This window comes from Anser brachyrhynchus, assembly GCF_964034855.1.
Source record: "Anser brachyrhynchus genome assembly, chromosome: 14".
Classification (NCBI taxonomy): domain Eukaryota; kingdom Metazoa; phylum Chordata; class Aves; order Anseriformes; family Anatidae; genus Anser; species Anser brachyrhynchus.
In genome coordinates this window covers 8113114-8134694 of record NC_137709.1, presented here as the reverse complement: position 1 = coordinate 8134694, position 21581 = coordinate 8113114, and the positions used below count along the sequence as shown (strand labels likewise).

Here is a 21581-nt window from a genome sequence, read left to right as displayed (position 1 = left end):
GTGAATTCTCTCCATGTGTTATAAATGGACACAATCCTGACTCTGAGAAATGCCATCTTCTAATGCACTTGTCTGGAGTAGAATACATAAAAAAAATGAAGTCTGTACTTGCTATACAATGTGGGAATGTTGTACTATAAATTTATCTTTGATTTTGTCTTGCAAAGTCCCATGGACACAAGGCACCATGCTATGGCTCTGCTCTAGTCCTGCTGGGATAACTCTGGTTCTGTTGCAGACCCATTAAAAATCCCTTGGCTTGGATGTGACTAGCAGCAATGAAGTGAGTCACCTTTATCAGAGTCCTAGGAAGCTAAATTTAAGTAACTCTGTCTTGCCATCAGCTCAGCCATGGCCTGCCTTCTGCTAGCGTGGCCAGCACAGGCAACAGCAGCGCAGCATCAGATGTAAGTGGGAGATAAGCAAAAATCTAATCAGCATCAGCAATCTCCCCGTGGCTGGATCTCGTCAGACCATCAGCAGAGTATAACCCAGGGGAACTGAGGTTTGACCTTTCCCGGGGAACCACTAACATGGGCATTGTCAGCCATGTGGAAATATTTCTTCCTGGCTCCGCGGAAGTGCTGCAAACCCTTTTATCAGTAGGGTTAATGGATGTGCACTACATCTGCCGGCTGCATTGTCAGCCTGCGCTTTTGCAGCGATCCAGCACTGCTCATGTTGCAGATGACAAGCTTTGCGCCAGTCTGAATCATGGCTCAGTGGGCCTCATGGGCAACCTTACTCATGTCTGTAGGTGTCTGCAGGATTCTGGTTGGAGAGAGGACTGAAAAACATTTGAAACAGAACCAGCAGTAGAGGAGAATGATGAAACCCAGGACCTTCAGGTACAGCAGCAGTAAAAAAGGGCGTTTGGAGGAGACCTGGCTGGGAGGCGGATATTCACTCCAGAAATGTTTCTGACATAGTGAAGAGCTCCTTCATACATCCTGGCTCAACATTGACCCTACCAGGGCTCCCATGAGAGCAGAGACAGCGCCCCAGCACCAGTTTGGGATGCAGAAAGCTGCCCCAGCTGCCCACTGTGCTCCATGCAAGTCAGGGAGAGCCCAAATCTGCCACGTCTCAAGAACACCGGCTGTTGTCATCACAGCTAGCCATCTTGCTTCTTCACGCAACACAGGAGTCCCACTTGGCACTGGAGCAATTTTTAACTGAAGTTGAGACACACCATGCAGTGGTGTCAGGGAGTGTGATATAAACCAGATCTGATACTTTTACTCTCAACTTCCAAAAACTAACTGCCTTTGCCTGAAGCAAACTGCATCTTCCCACAACATGAGAGGGAAAAATATTCCAGTGGTGCACTGGAAAGGAAATAAGAGCACTGCTTTAATTAAAGCACAGGCTACCCAATCTTCAGACAGAGAAGTGGATAGGGATCCAAGCAGCAAAACACAGCACTATGCCAAGCACTGAGCGGGACCAGAGCTGTGCTCAGCCGCATCCTTGCGCAGCTATGGGACACAAAAGCTGGTCCTGCGGTTGTGAAGTGACTTCAAATATGACTGCTTTGGGGAGCTGGGGAAACGGTCCTGAAACCAGGAAATATATATATATGTATATACGCGTCAGCCACAAACAGTTGCTTCATTTGTGGCTAGTGTGACTTAGCTGAGAGGTACTGCTAAGAGGGTCAGGGATGGAGCTGCCCCTGTCACACACAAGGGTGCAGAGCAGATGTCCTCTGCTGGAGCAGCAGCAGGGACCTGCTTCTTCTGGAGTAGCTACCTGTTGCTGAGGTCAGTGATCAAGACTTAGGTGGGGTGAGGAGGATAATTTGAACCCTCAGTGGCCTCTCTTTTCAACCTTTCTATCTGCTTCAGTCTTCAGCCCAAACTAACCCATGCAAGACAAAGCCACACAGGTGCCCCAAGCAGGGCCCTGTACGGAAAGGGCCCCGGTACCTGGGGGATGGCTCGTGAGCAGCTCCTCCACGTGTAAAGCATCACGGCGTACTCGTGGCCTTCCTCCAGCATTTCGTTCTGAAATACAGAGAGGTGTTGTAGGGGCAGGGCACACGCCATGGCTCAGCATCGCCGGGGCAGTGCCCAGGGGACTCACCATGCTGGAGTGCACCGTCGCCTGCTCGATGTACCTGGCTATGCCAGTCACAAAGGCGTTTCTGTCTTCAAAGTTTGTGTCAAAATTAGCCTGTGGGTGAAACAGGGATTGGGATTAAAATACATACACACTGGTTGTTCTCTCACCTGATGCCATGCGCTGGCCAATTGTTTTGGGAGTATATCCAGGGAACCCTATGCGGGCACAGGCTCGAGGGCACCTAGGGCACAGGGTCAGCCTATGAAAAATTTGAGGTGCTAGAAATGACTGCGTCTCTAGGGCTGGAGTAGATTTGTACAGGCAGCCTGCAATGCATCTGAACCACGCATGTTCATTAGAAGAGACCCTGCAGTTTATATGTGTGAAGATGTGGCAATCAAGACTGACAAAGCCTTGTAAAATCAAGCTAAGACAAGTGGAGATCAGTTATAAGGAACTGCAGCCACACCAGTGAGCAAACCTCTAGCGGTTATACTAAAGACTTTAGTCTGTTAACTCAAAGACAAACGCAACCTCATTAACTTCCATTTGTGCCCCTGACTGCTAGGGGAAGACCACATCCTGTCAGCAGGAATTGCAAAGGATAAACACACGGAAAGGGCAGGGAAAGAGATGTCTGGAAAACATAAATACAAAAATCAGCACTCGTTCAGATGCCATTATCAGTGCTAGTGTTGCTCTTGCAAGCAGATGCTTTGGGAGGAACAGTTGTTTGGGAAGCTGAGCTACTGCTTTGGGTCTGGATATGGGAGCGAGAGAGTGCAGAGCAAGGTGGGGGGTGAAAAAGCAGCTCCTTGGCCTCGCGGCACCGAGCGCCCATTCACACGCTTTGTGCTTGGGCAATTTCCTCCGCCAAGGCGCGCTGATGGTATCTGCTGCAGGGCAGAGCGCACGCGAGTCCCAGACGCCCAGAGCTGCTCCTTGCAATGTCATCAGCGTTGCAGCAGCCGTGTTCACCTCAATAACCCACTTCCTGAGCGGCAAAGCTGGGAGCGTGGACCTGTGGCCACAGGGCCGCTTTTCAAAGTGCCTCTAGGACAGCGCATGTGACCGAGGTGAAAGCAAAAGCTGGGGCTGCGTGTGCGTCTCCGGGCGGCAGGGACGGGGCTAACCCCAACGTGTCTGTGATGAGGAACCAAGCTGAGCAAACACTTCCAGATCCGGTTAAGACAAGGTTTTTAGGCCCAGCTGAATGCACACTTGTGATACGAGACACGAGTGAGGCTGTGCCGTAAGACAGGACCTTCAGTCCCTCACAGGACACAAGCCAGCAAAGAATAAAAATTATTTTGTGAAGAGAGATGCTAAGTTGATACCAAGATTTTCCAGGGCTGGCTGACATTTGAACAGCCCTGAAATGCCTTTGGGTTTGATAACCCATAGAGATACTAATGCTACTGAACAAGCCCGCAGCTTGACCTGCTGAAAGAGATACTGTAATTTCAGAGCCCTGCCTACACGGCACGGCAATCCCTGTATGGGTGCGTTTATGCACGCTCACGGGTAAACCATGAAGACAGGAGCGGCAGGACAGAGAAAGTAACCCCACGTTATATTTAACCCCGGGTGTGTGCTGTAGGACAGGGTGTGGTGGCCAAGCAGTTGAGGCATCCCGCTGTGGATGCAAAAGCAGGGGTCTGAGCCTTGCCCTGGGCTCACGCCAAGCTTGGTCAGCGCAGCTGCAGCTAAATCTGTGGGTGTTCGAGGCAGAGCAGTGATTGTGGTCACTGCATGCCCTTCGCTCCCCCACCAGCAGCTCCAGCTGTGCTGGCAGCACAGGCCAGCCAAATTCAGGCAGAATTTTGATTTTGGCCTACTTGGACACGCGCAGTACCATGAAAAGGAAGCACAAAAATACATGCACAATAAAACATCACCGAGAACTCTCTGCTGTTATCACAAACCTTATCTCTGGCTTCTCACTGGTTCATGCCCTCTTGTCCTCATTGTCAACTTCCCTACATCTTCCTCACTTAAAGGTCCCTTTCACCAGTCTCTCTGGGAGCAGATTTGTGGCTAGATCTGTTGTGAATATTTCCTTAAACACGCCGAACCAGGAACAATTTTTGCTCGTTCTCACAGCACCACGCGCCCCCGTGCTTTGCATGAACCCCTGCGCTTTGCATGCCCTGCTGCGGCCGGGGCTGGAGGTACCTGGTACATGATGGAGGAAGGGGGCGGCTCGATGCATGGCTGCTGGTCGGGCAGGGGCAGCTCCTCCAGCAAGTCCACGTTGGACAGGGCGTCCTCTAGCGTGACGTGGGTGGTCATGGTTCTGGCTCTTCAGTTTCCACGCTAGATCCAAAGGAAAAGAGAGGGTGATAGACAGTCAGCAGCCAGAAGACTCAGTGGGAAAGCACCAAAGGATAAAACTGGAACCAGGACTAGCTTCCACCACAGACGATATGATCCTGGTTCATCTTGTTTTCCTTTTCTTGTGTATTTAACCTATATCTCTGTGTCATCTCTCCTTCCATGACACAATAACACAGCAGGAATGCAGAATAAGAGGAACACAGCCACCCACCCATGTCCTCCTTTACTTAACTCTATGCAAAACTGCTGGAGACACAAAACAGCTGGGGGCTGCAGTGCAGCTTAAGCAGCCTCAAGTGAAAGCTTGCACTACAAAATGCAAAGTGGTGCTTTCCAAAATCTCTCTTGAAGCAGCGTGATTAGAAAAGCATGACCAGCGCTGACACTCACATGATCACCTTCCCACATACATGAGCAGAGCTGGAAACTGTAAACACCGAAGCGCATTTTCACAGGTGAACTGGAAAGAATTGGCTTCTGCACAGTCAGGCTCTGGCAGCTCAAGCAGCAAAAAAAAAAAAGAAGTTGCTGCTAGAAACAAAAATTTCCTTGCTTTAACCAGACACGCAGTGGCCCCTGCCCAGCCCCAGCCTGCCCTGCAGCTGCCACCGGCGGTGTCCTGAGATGGTGCCAGCTGCACACAAATAAAAAGCAAAGGGAAAGGGTTCTGAAAGAGCTCGCCGGTGATTACCCCTGTGCCGAGCACCTATGCAGACAAGCTGAAACGCAGGATCAACCTCTCTGTCCCTGATCTCTTTTGCTCTTCACCTTGGCATGCGCAAGCACGGAGGGACGCTGCTGTCATCCGGGCTGAGCACTTGTATAACCACCGCCACCGGGCTCCCCCAGTTAATGCCTAATCCATGTGCAGGAGCCGTGGCTGACCTGGAACCTGTCCTCTCGGAAAACACGCAGCTGCATTTAGATATTTGTAGAGAGAACTGGCTTTGAGAACTGACATGTTGTTCGATTAGCAGATCGCCCCTCCTTCGAGGAGCGCTTTTTTTACCAGTTGGAGCCTGTCTAGTTCCTAATGCGAGCCATCGGGTTTTATCACTTTAATCTGCAACACAGTAGAGCTCAACAGAGCTCAAAGTTCCCATCAAGACACTCGCGGATTTCAATACAGACACCCTGCAACCTTCACTTCTGCTCAGGCAAGCGGGCCGAGCTCCTCGACTGCCTTGTTATCGGGTATATTTTCCAATCCGTTCATCATCTCCTTGGCTTTTCTCTAAGCTTGATCCAATTCTGCAGCTTTGTTTGCCGAAGCACAGACACCGTAGCAGGACACAGGGCTCCAGCAACGCCTGCGCAAGTGCCAGATAGAAAAGTAACACCGTGTCCCTTCCTGCTCACCACCATATCCTTGGTCACAACAGCAGCTCCGCAGGCGCTCCTGTTCAGCTGATAATCTGCTACAATTCCCCTAGGTCCTTTTTTCGTGTTGTTGTTTTTAATTGAGTCACTGTTTCCCCGAATACAAGTTTGCTTTTCGTTTCCAGCGCTGGGAGCACGGAAGGACAATGGCTGCGGGATGGCCACAGACAGACACCCATGCACGCAGCGGGGAGCACGGCCAAGGGGGATGCGGGCAGCCTGCAGGCCTGGGGTGGCTTCGTGTTGGTGAGGAGAGGGCCTGCTGCCTGCACACAGGAGCTGCAACAACATCTCTGAGCCTGGTAAAACCCACATCACCTCCCCAAACGCCTCCCCAGGGCACCAGGCAGCCGAGGAACCGGCTTGGTTGTATTTGCAGCTTGAAGAACCATGAAAGTATCTGGAGAAAAGAATTCTCAAGCAGCCCCTTCCCTACTCGCTCAAATTTCTTTTTTCCCCCCTTCACCCCGTTTGGCCCCAGTTGCTGCCTGTAACAAGGTGCAGTAACTGCCCAAAGCAGCTGCTCTGTCCTGTTCTGAGCAGGAGATCCGGGTCCCAATTCAGTGTTGCAGACCTGTGGTGCTGGCCACGGCACGAACCTGCAAGAAGCCAACAGCCCCTGCCCCACGCGTCTGGCACTCAGCTGCAGGAAGGGAGGTACCACGTAGAAATAACGAACAGAAGAGGAAGCCTCGAGCACTGGCAAGCTATCAGCCCTGGCCACAGCCCACCCCGTGCTTTGCCACGGCTGAGCAGAGTGCAAGAACCAGGATCCAGGTGGAAAAACTGCCCAGACTTTGTGGGTTTACCAGATGAGTCCTCACTGCAACATCGCCGGGAGTGACGGGCACTCCCAGTTTCAATTCTATGTTTTCTTCAGCGCAGTGGCAGAAGCAAAGGAGACGAAGGGGAACAGTGAGGTCAGTCGGGACTTCCTCTGGGTCTCAGGCCCTTGGCAAGCCGTGGCAGAGGGCAGCCCTGCAGCTGGCAGCACACGATGGAGGGGACACTGGCCCAGGGCCGGCAGACCAGGATCCCCACCCCAGAGCATCCCCGGAGGAGCAGCCTCAAGCAATTCCCCATGGCGCAGGCGCTGCCCTGCCGCATCCAACCTCACCCCCTCCATTCAGCGACCAAGAGACTCCAGCCCAGGGGACTACGGAGGTCCTGGGGGCACCCACCAAAAAGTCCTCGTTAAGCCTTACCCCCCAACCCCAGCAGAGCCGTGCCAGCTCTGCCTGCGGCTCACCGGCAGCGCTTCCTTCCTGTGCCAGCACACGTGGGGCTGCGGCCGCGCTGCCCGGGGTGGAGCACGGCGGCGTGCCCCAAACGGGGCTTTTCTGTTACCATAACGCATGGGCTGCGGGGTAAGGCTTTCCTTCTCACACAGGAAACATATCCTGCCCGCGTGGACTCTTGGGCTGCTACAAGCTGCCTCTCGAAACTATTTTCTTCTGCGTGTCCTGCCACTGATCAGAGGCTGATGCTCCTTCGGCAACATGAGTTTAGGCAGAACCGAACGTGAGCCTGGCAGGAGCCAGCCCCGCCCTGGTGAAACCCTGGGGAGCAGAGACATGGCCAAAGGGCTAATTACAGCTTCTGCTGATGAGCAGCGGTGCTGACGAGAGCTGCCCATACTTCCTGCCCATCCGCTGCAGAAACTTCTTCCTCCCGTTGCTGTGGTCCCCCTGGGGCAGGCGATGCTTGGTGCGCCCCGTCCCACCTGCCCAAAGTGCCAACCCCAGGCACGCCAGCCACACAGCATCCACAGGCACAGCCCCACCACTCTGTAGCTGAAATTAAGGTAAATCTGTCGTGAGAGCAGCCTAGAGAGCGTAGCAAGGCTTTGAGAAGGAGTGAGGACGGACATCCCTGACGCCTGAGCTCACAATCGCAGGCCAGGTCCTACCTTCCCTGCTGAAATGCTTGCCCAGAAGTGTCCATGCAGTATCATCCTCTTCACAGCGAGAGGAACAAAGAAGCCTTTATTGTTAGAGCAGCTTGGGGGAACAAAGGAAGACTTCTGAAAGCAGGGCCATAATGAATATGTTGCATGCATGTGCGCTTGGCTTCGAAGCTGCGCAGCTGAGAGCGCTGGGGAAGTGGCACGGGCTGCTTCGGGTTTGCAGCTCACCTGCTCCTACAGCACGCATCCACGCTGGGGCTGCAGGAGCGACCAAGGGCAGGAAAGGAGGAAAGAAACAACAGGAATACTGGAGATTGGCAGTAACTCTGCGTCCTGCAAGCCTGGGGTGAGACGAGCAGCAAAATGACTTTTGATGGGGAGATGGTGATATGGAGGAAAAGGGCAAACTTCTGGTCACCTCCAGGGGATTTGGGATTTGTCTCCAGCTCTGATGCCCAGCCCCTGGGTAACCTGGGAACGTCACGTAATTTATTTTTGCCCCTGTGATAATGCTTCCCCCCTTACTCCAAAAAAGCCTTTAACCCATGGTCAGGAAGCATACTGGCCCAAGTGCCCAGCTGACTGATGTCTCAGGCACACAGCAGGACATTTCTGGTACCCGTTGCCTCACAGCAAGAGGAGGGTAAACGCTGCTGGCCGACAACGTACTTTCAGTCAAGTAGAGTAACTTTGGGGTGTAAAAGGTTAGTTTTACCCTTGTCTAAAATTCACGAGATTAACATCCCCTGTGGTTTAGGATGCATGTCATCAAACCCTCCTTGCATGCTCTAAGAATCACTTGTAATTTCAACACCACGCCAGTCAGGAGCTTCTTTGCATAAGCAGATAAACACAGCCAGGATGAGCAAGGCTGGCAGAGCTGGGCTCCTGCCCTGCACAGACACAGGCGTTAATGACTGTGAAATCACCCTTCCCATCCAAAAAGGAAGCCAAAGTGCCCAGCTCCTGAAGCTGTTGGTCTGCATCTCCACTCTACGTTTCCAGCCATCCCATTAGGGCAGAGTTCCAGCCATCTATGCCGGCTCTGTCTCTCAGCAACATTTTATTTGGAATTTATTTCTTATAGAATAAATTGATCAAATTTTTCTGCTGCCAAAGAAAGAGGGTCAAGGCAGAAGGCTGGTATAGGAAGCTACATTTCCAATATAGTTGAGAAATTTAGAGCAAGTTTCCAGGCAAACTCCTTTGCTGACAGTCAAAGCACTTACTGAGAATTTAAACCATACAGAAATGCACTGTTAATAGTTGGACAATTACTGATCTTCCAGAAATGATCATCTTCTTTTCATGCAAACACGATAACTGTTTGTTAATAAAGTTCTTATTATGATAGGATAGTCTGCTTTGTTAAAGAGACCCGGGTCAGAAAATGGAAGATTTTCCATATTCCTCGGGCTTCATGAATAGCAATTAGCTGTACAGAGAAAGGGAGAAAGGAATTATCCTTTGTAGGGAATTACCCTAGAATTACAGGGCTGTGACAGACACCAAAATAGCGGGCTGGCCACCCATCGCGGTGCCCAACCTCTGACAACTGTCACCGCGCCGAACACGAGCGCGCTCTCCTCTGGCTACCCGTGCGGGGCAGGCGGGGTGCCAGGGGTGCCACAGCCCGGCCTAATTCCGCAAAATCTTTGTGGTCTGAGCCTGGCGGCCTGAACTCCCCCCGGAGAAAGCGGCAGATGGCGAAGGGGGACAAGCTGTGCCGCTGGCGGCCTCCTCGTAGGGCGCCCAACCGGCACCCTCTTCCTTCCCCAGCTCAGCCGGCAGAATAAGGCCCAGTAAGCACGGGGGGGGTGGTGGTGGTGAGGGAGGGGGGATCCAGCGTGTGCCTCTTTTTCCCCCCATCCCTACCCAGCCCCCCCAGCCCCCCCCAGGAGCCATCCCTTCCTCCCAGCGGGATGCGTTTCCAGCCTCCTCGCCTGGAAAGTTGCCTACAAAGGAACGCTCCCCGCTCACGGCCTCCGCCCGGGCGGAGGGGAATTTTGGGGACGGGGGACGTTCCCCCAGCTCCCACCGACCCCAAAACACGACCCTGGATAACCAAGGCCCCCTGCCCGCCGCAGCCCCCCCCCGGCTCAGCATCCCCCCGCTCCCCTCCTCGCCCTGGGCACCATTTCTCCCGGCGGGTGCTGACCGGGGACCCCCTGGGGACCCTCTGGGGACCCCCACCCTGACCCCCCCTAGGGCCAGCTCCCGCCCCCGGCCCCGCAGCCCCCCCTCCATCGCCTCTTCCCCCTCCTTCCCCCCCCCCCACCGGGGTGGGGGCAGCATCGCCGCCACCGGGCTGCGGGGAGCGCTGCCATCACCGCGGGGCCTGCAGCGCCCACCGGGCCGGGGGCTGCTCGGCGCTTTTCCTCCCCCCCCCCATCCTAGAAGGGGCGAAGGGGATTTTTGTCATCCCCCCCCCCCACCTCCGGCGCCTTGCCCGTCAGGCCGGCGGGGGGGCTGCCTGCCGCAGGTAGCACGGAGCATTATGGGATACATCCTCGCACATCCCGGCCCGCCGGGGCCTCCCACCCTAAGGGGGGGGGCACCCCCATCGCGACACCCCCCCCCAAAAAAAAATAAAAACCCCAAACCCATCCCGACCGGGGGCCGCGGAGCTGCATCCCCGCGCAGCCCCCGCGCAGCGCGGCGCTCCCACCCCCGCCCCGCTCACCTGGCGCTCGGAGTGAGGGGGGGGGGGGGGGTGGACCGAAGGGAGGGGGGGTCCTGGGGGATTAGGGAAGGGTAAGGGGCGAGGTGGGGGGGTGGGGGGGGGCGCAGCTCGCCGGGATGCTCCGCGCCGCCCGCACAAAGAGCAGGAAATGGCTGCAGCAAGTGCACTTCCGCGGCTCTCCGCCGGCCCCTCCGCACGGCGGCGGGGGGAGCCCCGGCCCCCGGCGAGGGAAGGGGCTGGAGCGGGGAGAGCGGCTCCTCCCCCCCGGGCTGCAAGGGGGGTGCGCGGGGGGAGCCCGGGGGCTGCGCTGGGGGTGCGCGGGGGATGCGCGGGGGTGCCCCGGGGGGTACCCGGGGGATGCGCGCCCCTCCGCTGGGGCAGGCAGCGGTAGGGAGGGGAAGGGGCTGCCGGGGGTCCCGGGGAGGCAGGGCCCCCTGGCTGGGTGCCGGGGTGCCGCCGCCCCGAGGTACCGCCCGGAGGTTTGAGCCGGGCTGGTGGTGAAAGGTTTGTGCTTAAAACGCACGCAGAGCCTTGGGGGGGCTGGGCGTGCAAGGGGTGGAAGGCAGGAGGCGATGCCTTTGCTCCGAGCTCCGGGCTTTTTCTGAGTCAGCACTGCATGCCAAAGAGCTTCCTTTTGGCGTTTTTGGCATCTGGCGTTTCTTCGGGGACAAGTTTCCAGTCCTTCTGCCCATGCTGCTTTGTAAGGCTTCGATACGGCTCTTCAGATGCAGCGTGAAATCCAAACTGGACCTCTTACAACCTGCAGAGCAGCAGCTCCTCGCCGTAACTGATGCAGACCCTGGATGGGGCCTTCATTCATTTTCTGTCAGCCCTCTCAGCTGCTGCTGCTGCTGCTGGTTGAAAGACACTGGTGGATAAGCAAGACTGCTGAAAGTCCAGGTTTATGTCTAGATACATTTCCTTGGTGGCCTTGGCAGTGTCCCTTCCCTAAGCATCAGCCTGTGCTACAAGCAGGTTGCCATCTGGCCCTTCCTGTGTTAGGGTGGCCGCTACCGATCCCTTAGAGGCTGTGGCTCTGTTGTCCAGGCTAGCTTGGGGCTGAGCTTGCCGTGGAGCGCAGGCTCCCCACGGGGACGTGTCGGCTCCACGGGGAAGCTTGGCTGCCAGGTTTACACCTTAAATCTGCTGCCATCAGTTGAAAGGATGCAATGGGTGAAGGCACTGGGGTCTGCAAACCACGAAGCAGTACGGCAGTCTTAGAATCAGTCTTTGTTTTAGCAGACAGGAGTATACCCGAACAAATCTGCATCTCTCTGTGTAGGCTCTTCTCATTCCCCTCTGTGGCATTTCTTCTATCTCACCTTTAACTGGAACATTTTGTAGCCATCATTCCTCTTTTTACTATTTATTGCTTGTCAGAAAAAATCAGTAAATGGACATTATTATTGCAGATCTGGGAGATTTCACAGCTAATATTGCTCTGAGGCCGTGGGTGAAACAAGGTCAGTTCAAGAAACCTGTGGCAGTAAAAACTGCTGTGGACATTTTTTTTTTTTTTTTGTACAGTTTAACCTGCTCCTGTTATCAGCCAGGCTCAGGGTGATGGGAATTCGACAAATGTTGTGACACTATTTTAATTTTCTGCTCTGTGCTGCTGTCTTAGATTACAGAATAAGGGAACGAGCTTTGCGTTTATCGTGCAGATCGCTGCAGGATGGGAGGACTGGCGGGGGGGGCAGGCCCACCAGCCTTGTGCCAGTGCTCACCATAGCAGCAGGCTGGGGACGTGCTGGGACAGAGCAGTGGGACCAGGACACGGCTTCCTAATACTTTCCAAGCCAGCACGTAATGTAACCCCAGAACACAGCCGTAGCTCCGGGAACAGAAGATATTGCAGAAAGCCAGAAGAAGCCTGTTTGCTTCTTGGTGGGGAGGATTTCATGAAAGGGCAGGGTGTGTGATTATGAAAGCATAAGGATGGTTTTTTGCATTTTTGCTGACATATAGTGAAAGCCACAGTTGGGACAAAGTATTTTTATTATTTGTAAAAATATATATTGTGTACATAGAAATTCCTGCTAAAGAAGACCAAACGTAAGACATTACAATATTATTTTGTGCAATGCTCCCTAGCTAATAAATATTACATTTATTTCATCAAACATAAATATGGCCTCCAAAACATTTCTTAGAAGAGCAATACTGCTGCTACATAATAGCAACTTCCTCAGTCTTGACAGATCCCTGGTTGCTCCCTGGATGGAAAGGGCAGCAAGCCAGAAGCTGGGCTTTGTGAGCCTGTGGATACCCCTGCCGTGGGCTGGGTGTTTGTGTCCAGGGAAGAACCGTTTCAGAGCATCCTGCGGTTGTATGGCTCCTCTAAGTGGGGTGGGGGAGAGAGTGGGGTTATGGCCAGCTGGCCTCAAACTTAGCTGTAGATGTACACTTCAACATGCGTAGGGCTACTGAAAATTTCATTGTTTAAACAAAGTTAGCACCATGGGAACGTGACGACAGGCTAATTCGGACTAAAAGGGTGAGAAGGACAATGAGAAATTTAGCTTAAATTCACTATAGGCAAGAAATCAAAATCTGTTTTGTATATGTTCATATTCCACATGTAGGTTCAGACTGCTGAGGGATTTTGGCAGCAGTCCTGACCTGAAGGTAGCACTCTGACCGTGGTTTGGATTGACAACCTCTGGTCTGAATGTTAGGATTCTCCTTGCTTGGGAGAGTCACTCTGGGTTATACTTGTAGAAGGAAAATAACATGGAAACAAAGCAAAGGGGGAAGATGCATAGGGCAGGAACCATGTCTTGCTTGTATCCATAAACCTGAAAAGATTCTGGCTCCTAAAAGCTACCCTAGAACCATGGGTCCTAAAAGTACCAAAAATTTAACTTCCTTCTATGAAGAAATAGTTTGACACAGGATATGTGAGATCATAGGATTACAGTATTTCCTTGTTCCATTTTTCTTGGCAAACATCTTTGATCTTGACTTCTGTAATGACATGAGAAATTGCTGCTGGAAGTTTGCACCTCAGACTTTTTGTAAACTGTTGTCACATAAGGCTTACCCATGTCCTAGCTTGCCCAAACACAGGAACATCCAAAATACATATTGAATATATGCACATAGCATCTGTGAGGCCTCTTGGCTTCCCTAGTTATTGTTAATGCTTAGCAGAAATCCTGATCTTACAAATTCTACAGGACACTAACACGCACGCTTCTGTTTTGGAGGTTGGTTATGTCAAATCAGTGTCTGTCTTGCAGAGAAAAGGTAGACTTTAATTGAAGTACCCGCGCTGTCACCACATAATGTGGAACTCATCGAGAAGTACCCAGGCAGTCCGTTTGCATAAGCCTTTCTTTCTTTGATCAGTCCCTAGAGGATTCACCGGTTTGTTCAGAGAAGAGATGGAAAACTCTCTACTTGTGATGATTCAGTTGCTCTTTGAAGTAAGCGAAAACTTCTCATTATCGTTGGTGCACTGATCACACACTCTGCATGTTTCCTCCTCAGGGCTACCCTTCCAGCGCCCTCTGGCTCCTTCCCTCCGAACACACTGGTTCTGGAGGAGGTTCCTGTGCCTCTCACAGGCAGTCAGATCGTGGGATCCCGTCTTCTCCTGGGCTAGAGACACCCAGCACTTTGCCCTGCTGAGTCCTCCATATGTGGTTCAAAGAAATTGGTGGTCTCTTTTCTGATGTAGAAAGACTGAAGAAAAAATGAATACAAACTTTCAGCTTTGCCTTTTTTTCCCCATCGGAGAGTCCCGTTTTCCCACTCACTACACAAATTTGAGAGAATTTCAAGACTCTTCAGCACACTGCTTTTTTTTCTTCCTCCCTTACAAACTTGGGTGAACATGCAGACACCTCTTCAGCTTATGGGATACCACAGTCCTGTTTCTGTTAAGCCACAGTTTCAGAGAAGATCATGTAAAGGGAGAACAAAACCACCTTGAAATATCAGCATCAAAAATGCAGACACTAAATCCAGCTTGTTCCCTTGTGTCCCAGGTTTATTCCTGTTCACAGCTTTCAGGTCCAGCCCACTCTGAATTAGAGAGCCATGGAAATGTCTAAATGTTCCTCCTCAGCCAAAGATAGTTGTTTTTCGTTTTGTTTTGTTTTGATTTTTCTTCTTCCTCAGGGAAGACCTTAATTTGGGAGTTCACAGAACTGGAATAGCAATGCCAGATCTCTTACTTTTGAGGCTGTATCTTCATGAGAAATACACTTGCTGGATTGTGTGGCGCAGGAATCTGTGCTCAATTGCTGGTTCTGCTTGTAAGACGCAAACCACTTTCCTGGCCAGTCCATGGCCTGTGCCTGTGCTCTGGAAGACCTGAGGATATCTTGTCTGTCTGGAAGTACTGGCCTCTGCCCTCTCCTTCTCCCCAGGCATACGACAAGTGTCTCTGGTGAGAGGATTCCTGTTAATGCTTGTGTGGGGAAAATCCAGCCATCTGCCCTCTCAGGACTCTCAGCTTCACTTAGCGGCCAGTGCCATGATTACAGATCACACTCAGAGATTTCACTCAGCTGATAGAGCAGAAGAGAAAAGGATGGGCGGTCTTCTTTCCTCTGAGCAGGGGAGAGAGAGGGAGAACATTAACGTCAGCTTGAGAGGAATGGTGAGGTTAGAAAGGAAAACTTTGTGACAAAACTGAGCTTTTACAGGAATAAAATCCATTCTTACAGAGAAAATGCCAATGGAAGAATGAGGTTCCTTCTGTGCAATGTTTCTTTTTCTACTAGCAGTGAATTTTCCCTAGAGGACACTAAGACCTTGTAATGGGTTGGCTGTCATTTTTACCGTCCGTATTAAAACTGAGCTTCACTGATACGTAGCTTTCTTAGGAAGCAAACTGCTGAATTAACTGAAGTGTGCTGCATAGACTTCTCAGTTGAGTCAACACATTCTATAGAGATAGCAGCTTAAATAAAAACCAGAGTCCAGGGTTTAACTCAGATTGCTAACACAGATGAAAGCTAAAAAGTACCTCACGTCCAGGATTTGATCCTGTGTTAGCATGTGAGCATCTCCTAAACACTAATGGGGAGAGAGCTCTTGCTGGTGAGAACTAGGGCTCTCCCAGTGAAATACTAACCATGCTCCAGCAGTGGCTCATGACCTCATAAATAGCCTTGGAGGCCAGCTTGGGTTTGTAGAGCCGAAATCCTGCATTGATTTCTTCCACCACTTCTCCGTTGGTGCGGTTCTCATAGGGCATTTTACCTTCACTGAAGACCTCCCACATCAGCACTCCTAAACCAAACAAATGAGACCAGTCACAAAGAAGCAGGTAACATCTTCAGCAGGCCCACAGCCCCCTTCCACCTGCTCTTTGCAGGTCAGTGTTGGTGTCTGTTACTTGAAAAAGCATTCTCACCCAGATTCTGAGCATGCATCTGAAAAATCACGCCCTAACGCAGCTGTGGATGTGCAATCATGGTGGAATGTCACAGGACTGCAGCACGTATTTTCCCTTTCCCTAAACACTGAAATAATTTCCTATGATTACTGTTCAGAGCAGTGCAGAAACTCATGTTTTTCTAGTGTGGTGGAAGACAGACAGACAGACAAAATGGTGGTGGAATGCATTGCAGTTGGCCATCAGATGAGAGAGGGTCGGCAGATGGAATGAATGCAAGTTACTTGTGTTATTATTAGGTTTAATTCCTTCATTCACCTAATATGACTGTCTTGGTAAACCATGTTCACACTGTGTAAGAAAACAGACAGATAGACAGATCTGAAATATAGTTGTGTAGCTCCCCAGTCAACTTTGCTAGGGAATGCCTGCTTTCCAGCTTCTAATTATTCAAATAGGAAGATGCAATGAGATTGCAGCTCCCCACCAGTGACACTGGCTCTGCTGAACACTAAGCCAAGCAGCTGTACTCCCCCAGGGTGCGGATTCTGGGCACTGGGAATTCCTCACACCCATTTTGTTCTCCTGAGCACAGCAGGACTTCATACCTGGCAGAAGAGGTGAACACACTGCAGTGGAGCAGAAAGCATCTCACAGTCATGAGACCATGGGATGAAACAGGAATCCTCTTGTGCAATGCCACTGGAGGGGCAGGTAAAAATGCCAGCAATGCGCAGCACTGGCGCCTGCAGATCTCACTAAGGAGGACTGACCGGTGTAAACAAAGCTCACAACTATTTCATTCAGCCCTGAAACTGGCGTGAGCCATCTTCACCCGGCTTGGCTGGACTGTAAATCAAGCTGAGCACACTTTTTGGAGGCATCTGGCTCTTACAGTGGCCCTAAATGTATATTACCGCTCAGCAGTTTCTGATTTATGAAGCAGAAGAACGTCCTTACCGAGGCAGCATCTCTTCCCATGTCACTGCCACTTTGCTGTGAGGTGTCAGAGCTAGCTCCACTGGCAGTGTTGCCTCTTGTTATTATGTGGAAAGTGCTGACAGCCTCCTCCACATGCCAAGGGACACCAAAGAGGAATGGAAGCATCTCTGGGTTGGGTTCTCGAAGGAGCTGCGTGGGTCTGAGCACCCAGCTCTCACCACACTGCTCACAGCCCCCCCCCCGGGAAGGCACAGCCTCACCCAGCACGAACTGCACAGCAGAGCCCAGTAAAGGGAGAGGGAAGCACAGAATTCACAAGCACAGACTAGCAAAGGTTATAATCCTGCATTATTTACTGCGAGGCCCGGAGCTGAGTGGCACCCCATTGACTGTGTGCTGTGTGCCGCACACTGCACCACTTCATTCCGCACTGCCATTATTTGCATGTTAGCTGGAGATGGGCCAGATACATCACAGTGCCAGATCAACAGGCCAGGGAATAGCCTTTGTTATCTCCAGTGCCAATGATTTTGAGGAAAAAATATACAACAGCTTTCTTATCTATCAGGGTCCAGAAGGGAGACCAAAGAACAGATGCAAATCGTAAAACAATGCATCAGGGAGCAGGACATTAGGTGGGAAAATGTCAGCACTGAAATAATATTTTCAGATCAGCATAGAGCAAACGGAGTAAGCAAAACAAACTTTGTAAAGCAGAGGGTTTGAGTGAAGCTTGAGTGCCCAGGACTGACATGCAGAGAGATGGAGTCCCTAAATCTCTTTCCTTTCTCTTCCTCATAAGCCTTGTCAGTGACTCTCCAACATTTTCTTGGTCACTTATTCTATGACATCATGAAATAGAGATTGTTGTTTGCTATTATATGACATTGTACAGGTATAATACATAAAATTGGAAGTATCTGAGGTGTGTCAAAGTGTCTAGGCAGTTTACTATTCTTTCCTTTCACTTCACTGATTTGGGCTTGCTTTTCTAAGCTGCTTTTCAGGCAAAACACAATTGGGACTCAGAAGATGCACTATTTAGGGCATTTTACTTGAGCACTAAGCCCCTGTTTTTTTCTGAGCTGGTGTTTATTCAGTGCATTTCCATTCTGATGAGAGGTTCTTACCAAATGACCAAACGTCTGATTTGGTGCTGTAGTTGCTGTAGGAGAAAACCTCTGGGGCAGACCATTTGACTGGAAACTTGGTGCCCGTGGAGCTGGTGTACTGATCATCAAGGACAATCCTGGAAAACAAAAAGAAGGGAGCGTGCTGAGCAACCCCCCTGCCCCCTGCCAGCCCCCCGTGTGCAGCCCTGGTGGCATTACCTCGACATCCCAAAGTCAGACACTTTGACCACTTGGGACTCCCCCACCAGACAGTTCCGAGCAGCCTGCAAGAAAAGAAGGTGCAAAGGCAGAAGGTCAGCGCTGAAAGGCTGTCACAGACACTTAGCTGCTTTTAGCCCAGTACAGCAGACAGTGCTTAAAAACAGGAGAATCAAAGTGACATCCTACCATACAAAAAAGGTGAGAACTTGGAGTCCTAATGCTTTCTGCACGTTTTACAGCCTGCATGCTCCTGTTGCCAGGAACACGGTCAGCCATCAGTCTGACCAGCTTGCCTTTGCTGCCCAGAAGGGGCAGAGACAGACTCTGATTATCCACAGCCACCCACAGTCCCTGCTCCCTAGCAAAATGGCAGCAGTGAATGAGGCAGCTCGATTGTCCACTATGTAATTGAAGCTATTGAAAATAAAATAAAATGAAAGCTGAAATTAAGGAAGGGAACAAGGCCAGCTGGAGTGGAGAAAATGTCTGTCAGGGAGCAACATACCAGGTCTCTGTGGATAACAGAATTTTCTTCCAGATAAGCCATTCCTTCGCACACATCTTGGCACATCCCAAGGAGGGTTTCTTTTGAAAAAGTGCCCCGCTGGCTCCTGAGGTAGTCAGACAAGCAACCGTGCTCCATGAACTCAAACACCAGGCATATGGGAGTGTTCTCAAAGCACACGCCATAAAGCTGGACTAGTTTGGAATGAGACAGCTTCCTGTGGACAATGAGGGAAGGTGGAAAAAGAGGCTGAAATATGCTCAGTCCCATCTGTCCTTACGGAAATTGTTATAAACAACCCGCTTTTGTCACTCTGTTGCACTCTGCAAAGTCCAACTATGAACTATGAATGCAGAAAAGAGAAAATATGTAGACCAAGTCTAACTTCAAGCTGGTTTTGCATTAAATATAGTCCAATTTCAAAGGTAGTGGTTAACAAAGGATATTTCTGCGTGGAAAATCATCCAGTCAAACTACTACTTACATCAATACTTTAGCTTCCTCAATAAAATCCTCTTCAGACATTGCTCCTTCACGAATGGTCTTTATGGCTACTTTTGTTTTCTCCAGCCAGTAGCCAAGGTAAACCACCCCAAACTGACCACTGCCAATTTCCTGTACACGGGTGAGCTCTGAGGGATTAATGACCAATTTTCCTGTTGATTGTGAAGAAGAAAGAGTAAGGATCTCATGTTAAAATGTCAAAGAAAAAGCTTTTGTGGGTTAAACATTAAGACAGGACTCTGAGTGAGAGTTGCTAACTCTCCCTCAAATTATCTGTCTGACCTTTGGTATCTCATTTGACTAGTCCATGTTGCAGTTCATGTTCAAGACTAGGAATAACAACATTCCTTTTTTTCTCCTATTTTTCTTGTCTATCCAGTTCTTCAGGGAGGATTGTATCTACTGTGCATACGTGCACTACTAAGAACAGTATGTTTTTGAGTTTCTGTGATGTCTACAGGAATTACAATAAAAACAATACCAGTAAAATTCTGTAGTCAGATGGAGGCATCTTTCGGGAGGGACTCAGCTTTTGGCAAGTTATGCTACGCTCCTGCTCCCATCACCTTTGTTCAGCATTAATTTCAGTACCTAATGTTGACTTTAGTGAGACCCTGGGGTCCTCAGCACCTTCCTCAAGACATTGACTTTGCAGGATCAGATCATTTGGTCACCAATGGTAATGACAAAGATGAAAACATAGACAATGTAAAGGTCTGAAGAAAGCTATTTGTTGTTGTGATAGTCACACAAGTATTCATCAGTATCAATGGGGATATTCAGGATCACCCAGCTAATGAGGGAGGAATGTGATTCCCAAACGGTCAAGACAGTAGCTCCATACCATAGCTCAGACCTGCGGTGATTGGGGCCTTTTTCCTCCAAGAAGAGACTGCATATCGCAAACGAGTGACAAGGCCTGTATAACAGAGGGAAAGGTAGGATCCAGTTATTATCACAGTCATGGGAAGCATGGCTCCCTCCCAGAAAGGAGTCTGTACACTGGAAGCAGATTTATTGTACTGAGTTCTCAGCTCCACTTGAGGGCAGCTGAACCTCTATCAGAGTGTGATTTCCTGCCTGCTCAAAGGAAGCCAGTTCTGAGCAGTTTCAATTTACTTACCATTTTTGCTCTGTCAGTAAATATGAATTTGTATTAACTCTGAAGGAATTCTAAAGAATACCTTTGATTTGTAGGTATATTTGAAGCCAGGGTTTCCCTTGGTACACCTGAGCTGTAGGGGCGGGAGTCTTTGATGCCTCCCACGTTTGGCTATGCATCCTGGCCAAGTCCCTGACTTTGTGTCAAGTCAAGGCCCAGAGCTATATCACCTCCTGAGCAAGAAGGCACTGCAGTGTAACTCAAGCAGGTAGCTTGGTCTGGCAGTGCTGACACACTCCCATGGACTCCAGAGACTGAAAGGGCTCTCTGTGGTATATCAGTATGACATACAACATCTGTGTTGGTCATCCTCAGCCTTAGAAGGACCACCAAAATGAAGATGTAATGCTGAAAGCTGAGTCAAGGTGATGTTTTTACTGACATCCAAGTGCCAAGATAACATTTCACTGTAAGGATGGAGGTCTTGAGAGACTTCCTTCGTTCAAAACAGTCACCTGGCTGCACGGTAGAAGAACAACTTCCCTCGCTGGCCTCAGCCTTCACTCACCTGCTGCATTGTGCTGGTGATAGTTGATGAGTTCAGGGATGCAGTCAAACACATGCTTTTCTGCCAAATAATATCGCTTGGGAAAGTCTGTTGTTTCGTTGATGTGATAATGTTTTATAACAGGATTGTTATCCGTGCTGAAAAAGATGAGTTTTTCTTTGAGAAAAAACAGGTCGCAACAAAAAGACAGGAATTTGGGGTATAGATGGAAGAGCAGAGTAAAAAGAACCTTCCTTACGCAGAAGGAATGGGAGAGGAGCAAGGAGTGAGCTGCAATTGCTAACAATGCTGTGTGTTTGTATGTTCTCCCTGTAACTCGTAGATGGTCTCATCTCTAGAAAGGCTGAGGTTTCCTGATAAGAGCAGGTTGAGTACCAAGTTTCTCTGCCTCTTCTTTCTGAAACAAAACTTTCTGCCCCATGACAGAAACCCTTTCACTAGTCTTGTATTTTCCACCTCAAATGAGTCTATCTTGATCCTACAGACAGTTCAGTTGGGATGGCAATTCAACAAAATTACAACCCTGGTGATGTTTAAGGGGCTATTTATAGGCAGTTATTTAGATGCAGGGAGAAGTGGAGCCTTTAATACCCTTTGTTTTGCAAAAGGCAGCTAACTCTTCTGCCTTTTTTGGAAGCGTTTTTCTCTATCATTTTCATGAGCCTTTTGCTCTCTCTTTATAATGCCAAAACAACTACAGAGATTACACTCTCAGAAGCCATTTCATTGATGTAATTGATGTGAAAAGCTGCTTAGCTCAGCCGTACCTTAATGCTTTGGTGAAAACAGAGACTGTGTACATGCCAGGCTGCCTCGAGTCTCTCACCATGAAGGCACCTTCCCTACCCTGTAAGAAGAGCAAAGGAGAGAAAACTGGTTAGAGACATCATGGAAAAAAGAAGTGGG

The 21581-nt window shown here is 50.3% G+C and overlaps 2 protein-coding genes across 4 annotated transcripts in view; both read right to left on the bottom strand.

Annotated features, from left to right (window-relative positions):
* The window catches only part of CYFIP2 (cytoplasmic FMR1 interacting protein 2), a 53577-nt gene extending 42973 nt beyond the window's left edge, over nucleotides 1-10604 (bottom strand). For 2 of the 3 annotated variants that reach the window (XM_080555756.1, XM_080555758.1), the window contains exons 1-4: nucleotides 10371-10604; nucleotides 4240-4380; nucleotides 2086-2175; nucleotides 1929-2006 (exon numbers count right to left, since the gene is read on the bottom strand). In XM_080555756.1, the coding sequence (XP_080411882.1) occupies nucleotides 1929-2006; nucleotides 2086-2175; nucleotides 4240-4356 (285 nt within the window). In that variant the 5' untranslated portion in view covers nucleotides 4357-4380; nucleotides 10371-10604. Of the gene's footprint in view, nucleotides 1-1928; nucleotides 2007-2085; nucleotides 2176-4239; nucleotides 4381-6986; nucleotides 9772-10370 lie in introns of those variants that run through there. The other variant, XM_080555757.1, reaches the window with a different exon arrangement.
* Nucleotides 10605-11805: 1201 nt separating this feature from the next.
* ITK (IL2 inducible T cell kinase) overlaps nucleotides 11806-21581 on the bottom strand; it is a 31185-nt gene continuing 21409 nt past the window's right edge. Inside the window, exons 9-17 of the mRNA XM_080555764.1 lie at nucleotides 21443-21522; nucleotides 20676-20812; nucleotides 19850-19924; nucleotides 18986-19157; nucleotides 18502-18718; nucleotides 17994-18058; nucleotides 17793-17911; nucleotides 15457-15614; nucleotides 11806-14929 (exon numbers count right to left, since the gene is read on the bottom strand). Of these exons, the coding sequence (XP_080411890.1) occupies nucleotides 14858-14929; nucleotides 15457-15614; nucleotides 17793-17911; nucleotides 17994-18058; nucleotides 18502-18718; nucleotides 18986-19157; nucleotides 19850-19924; nucleotides 20676-20812; nucleotides 21443-21522 (1095 nt within the window). The 3' untranslated portion in view covers nucleotides 11806-14857. The remainder of the gene's footprint in view (nucleotides 14930-15456; nucleotides 15615-17792; nucleotides 17912-17993; nucleotides 18059-18501; nucleotides 18719-18985; nucleotides 19158-19849; nucleotides 19925-20675; nucleotides 20813-21442; nucleotides 21523-21581) is intronic.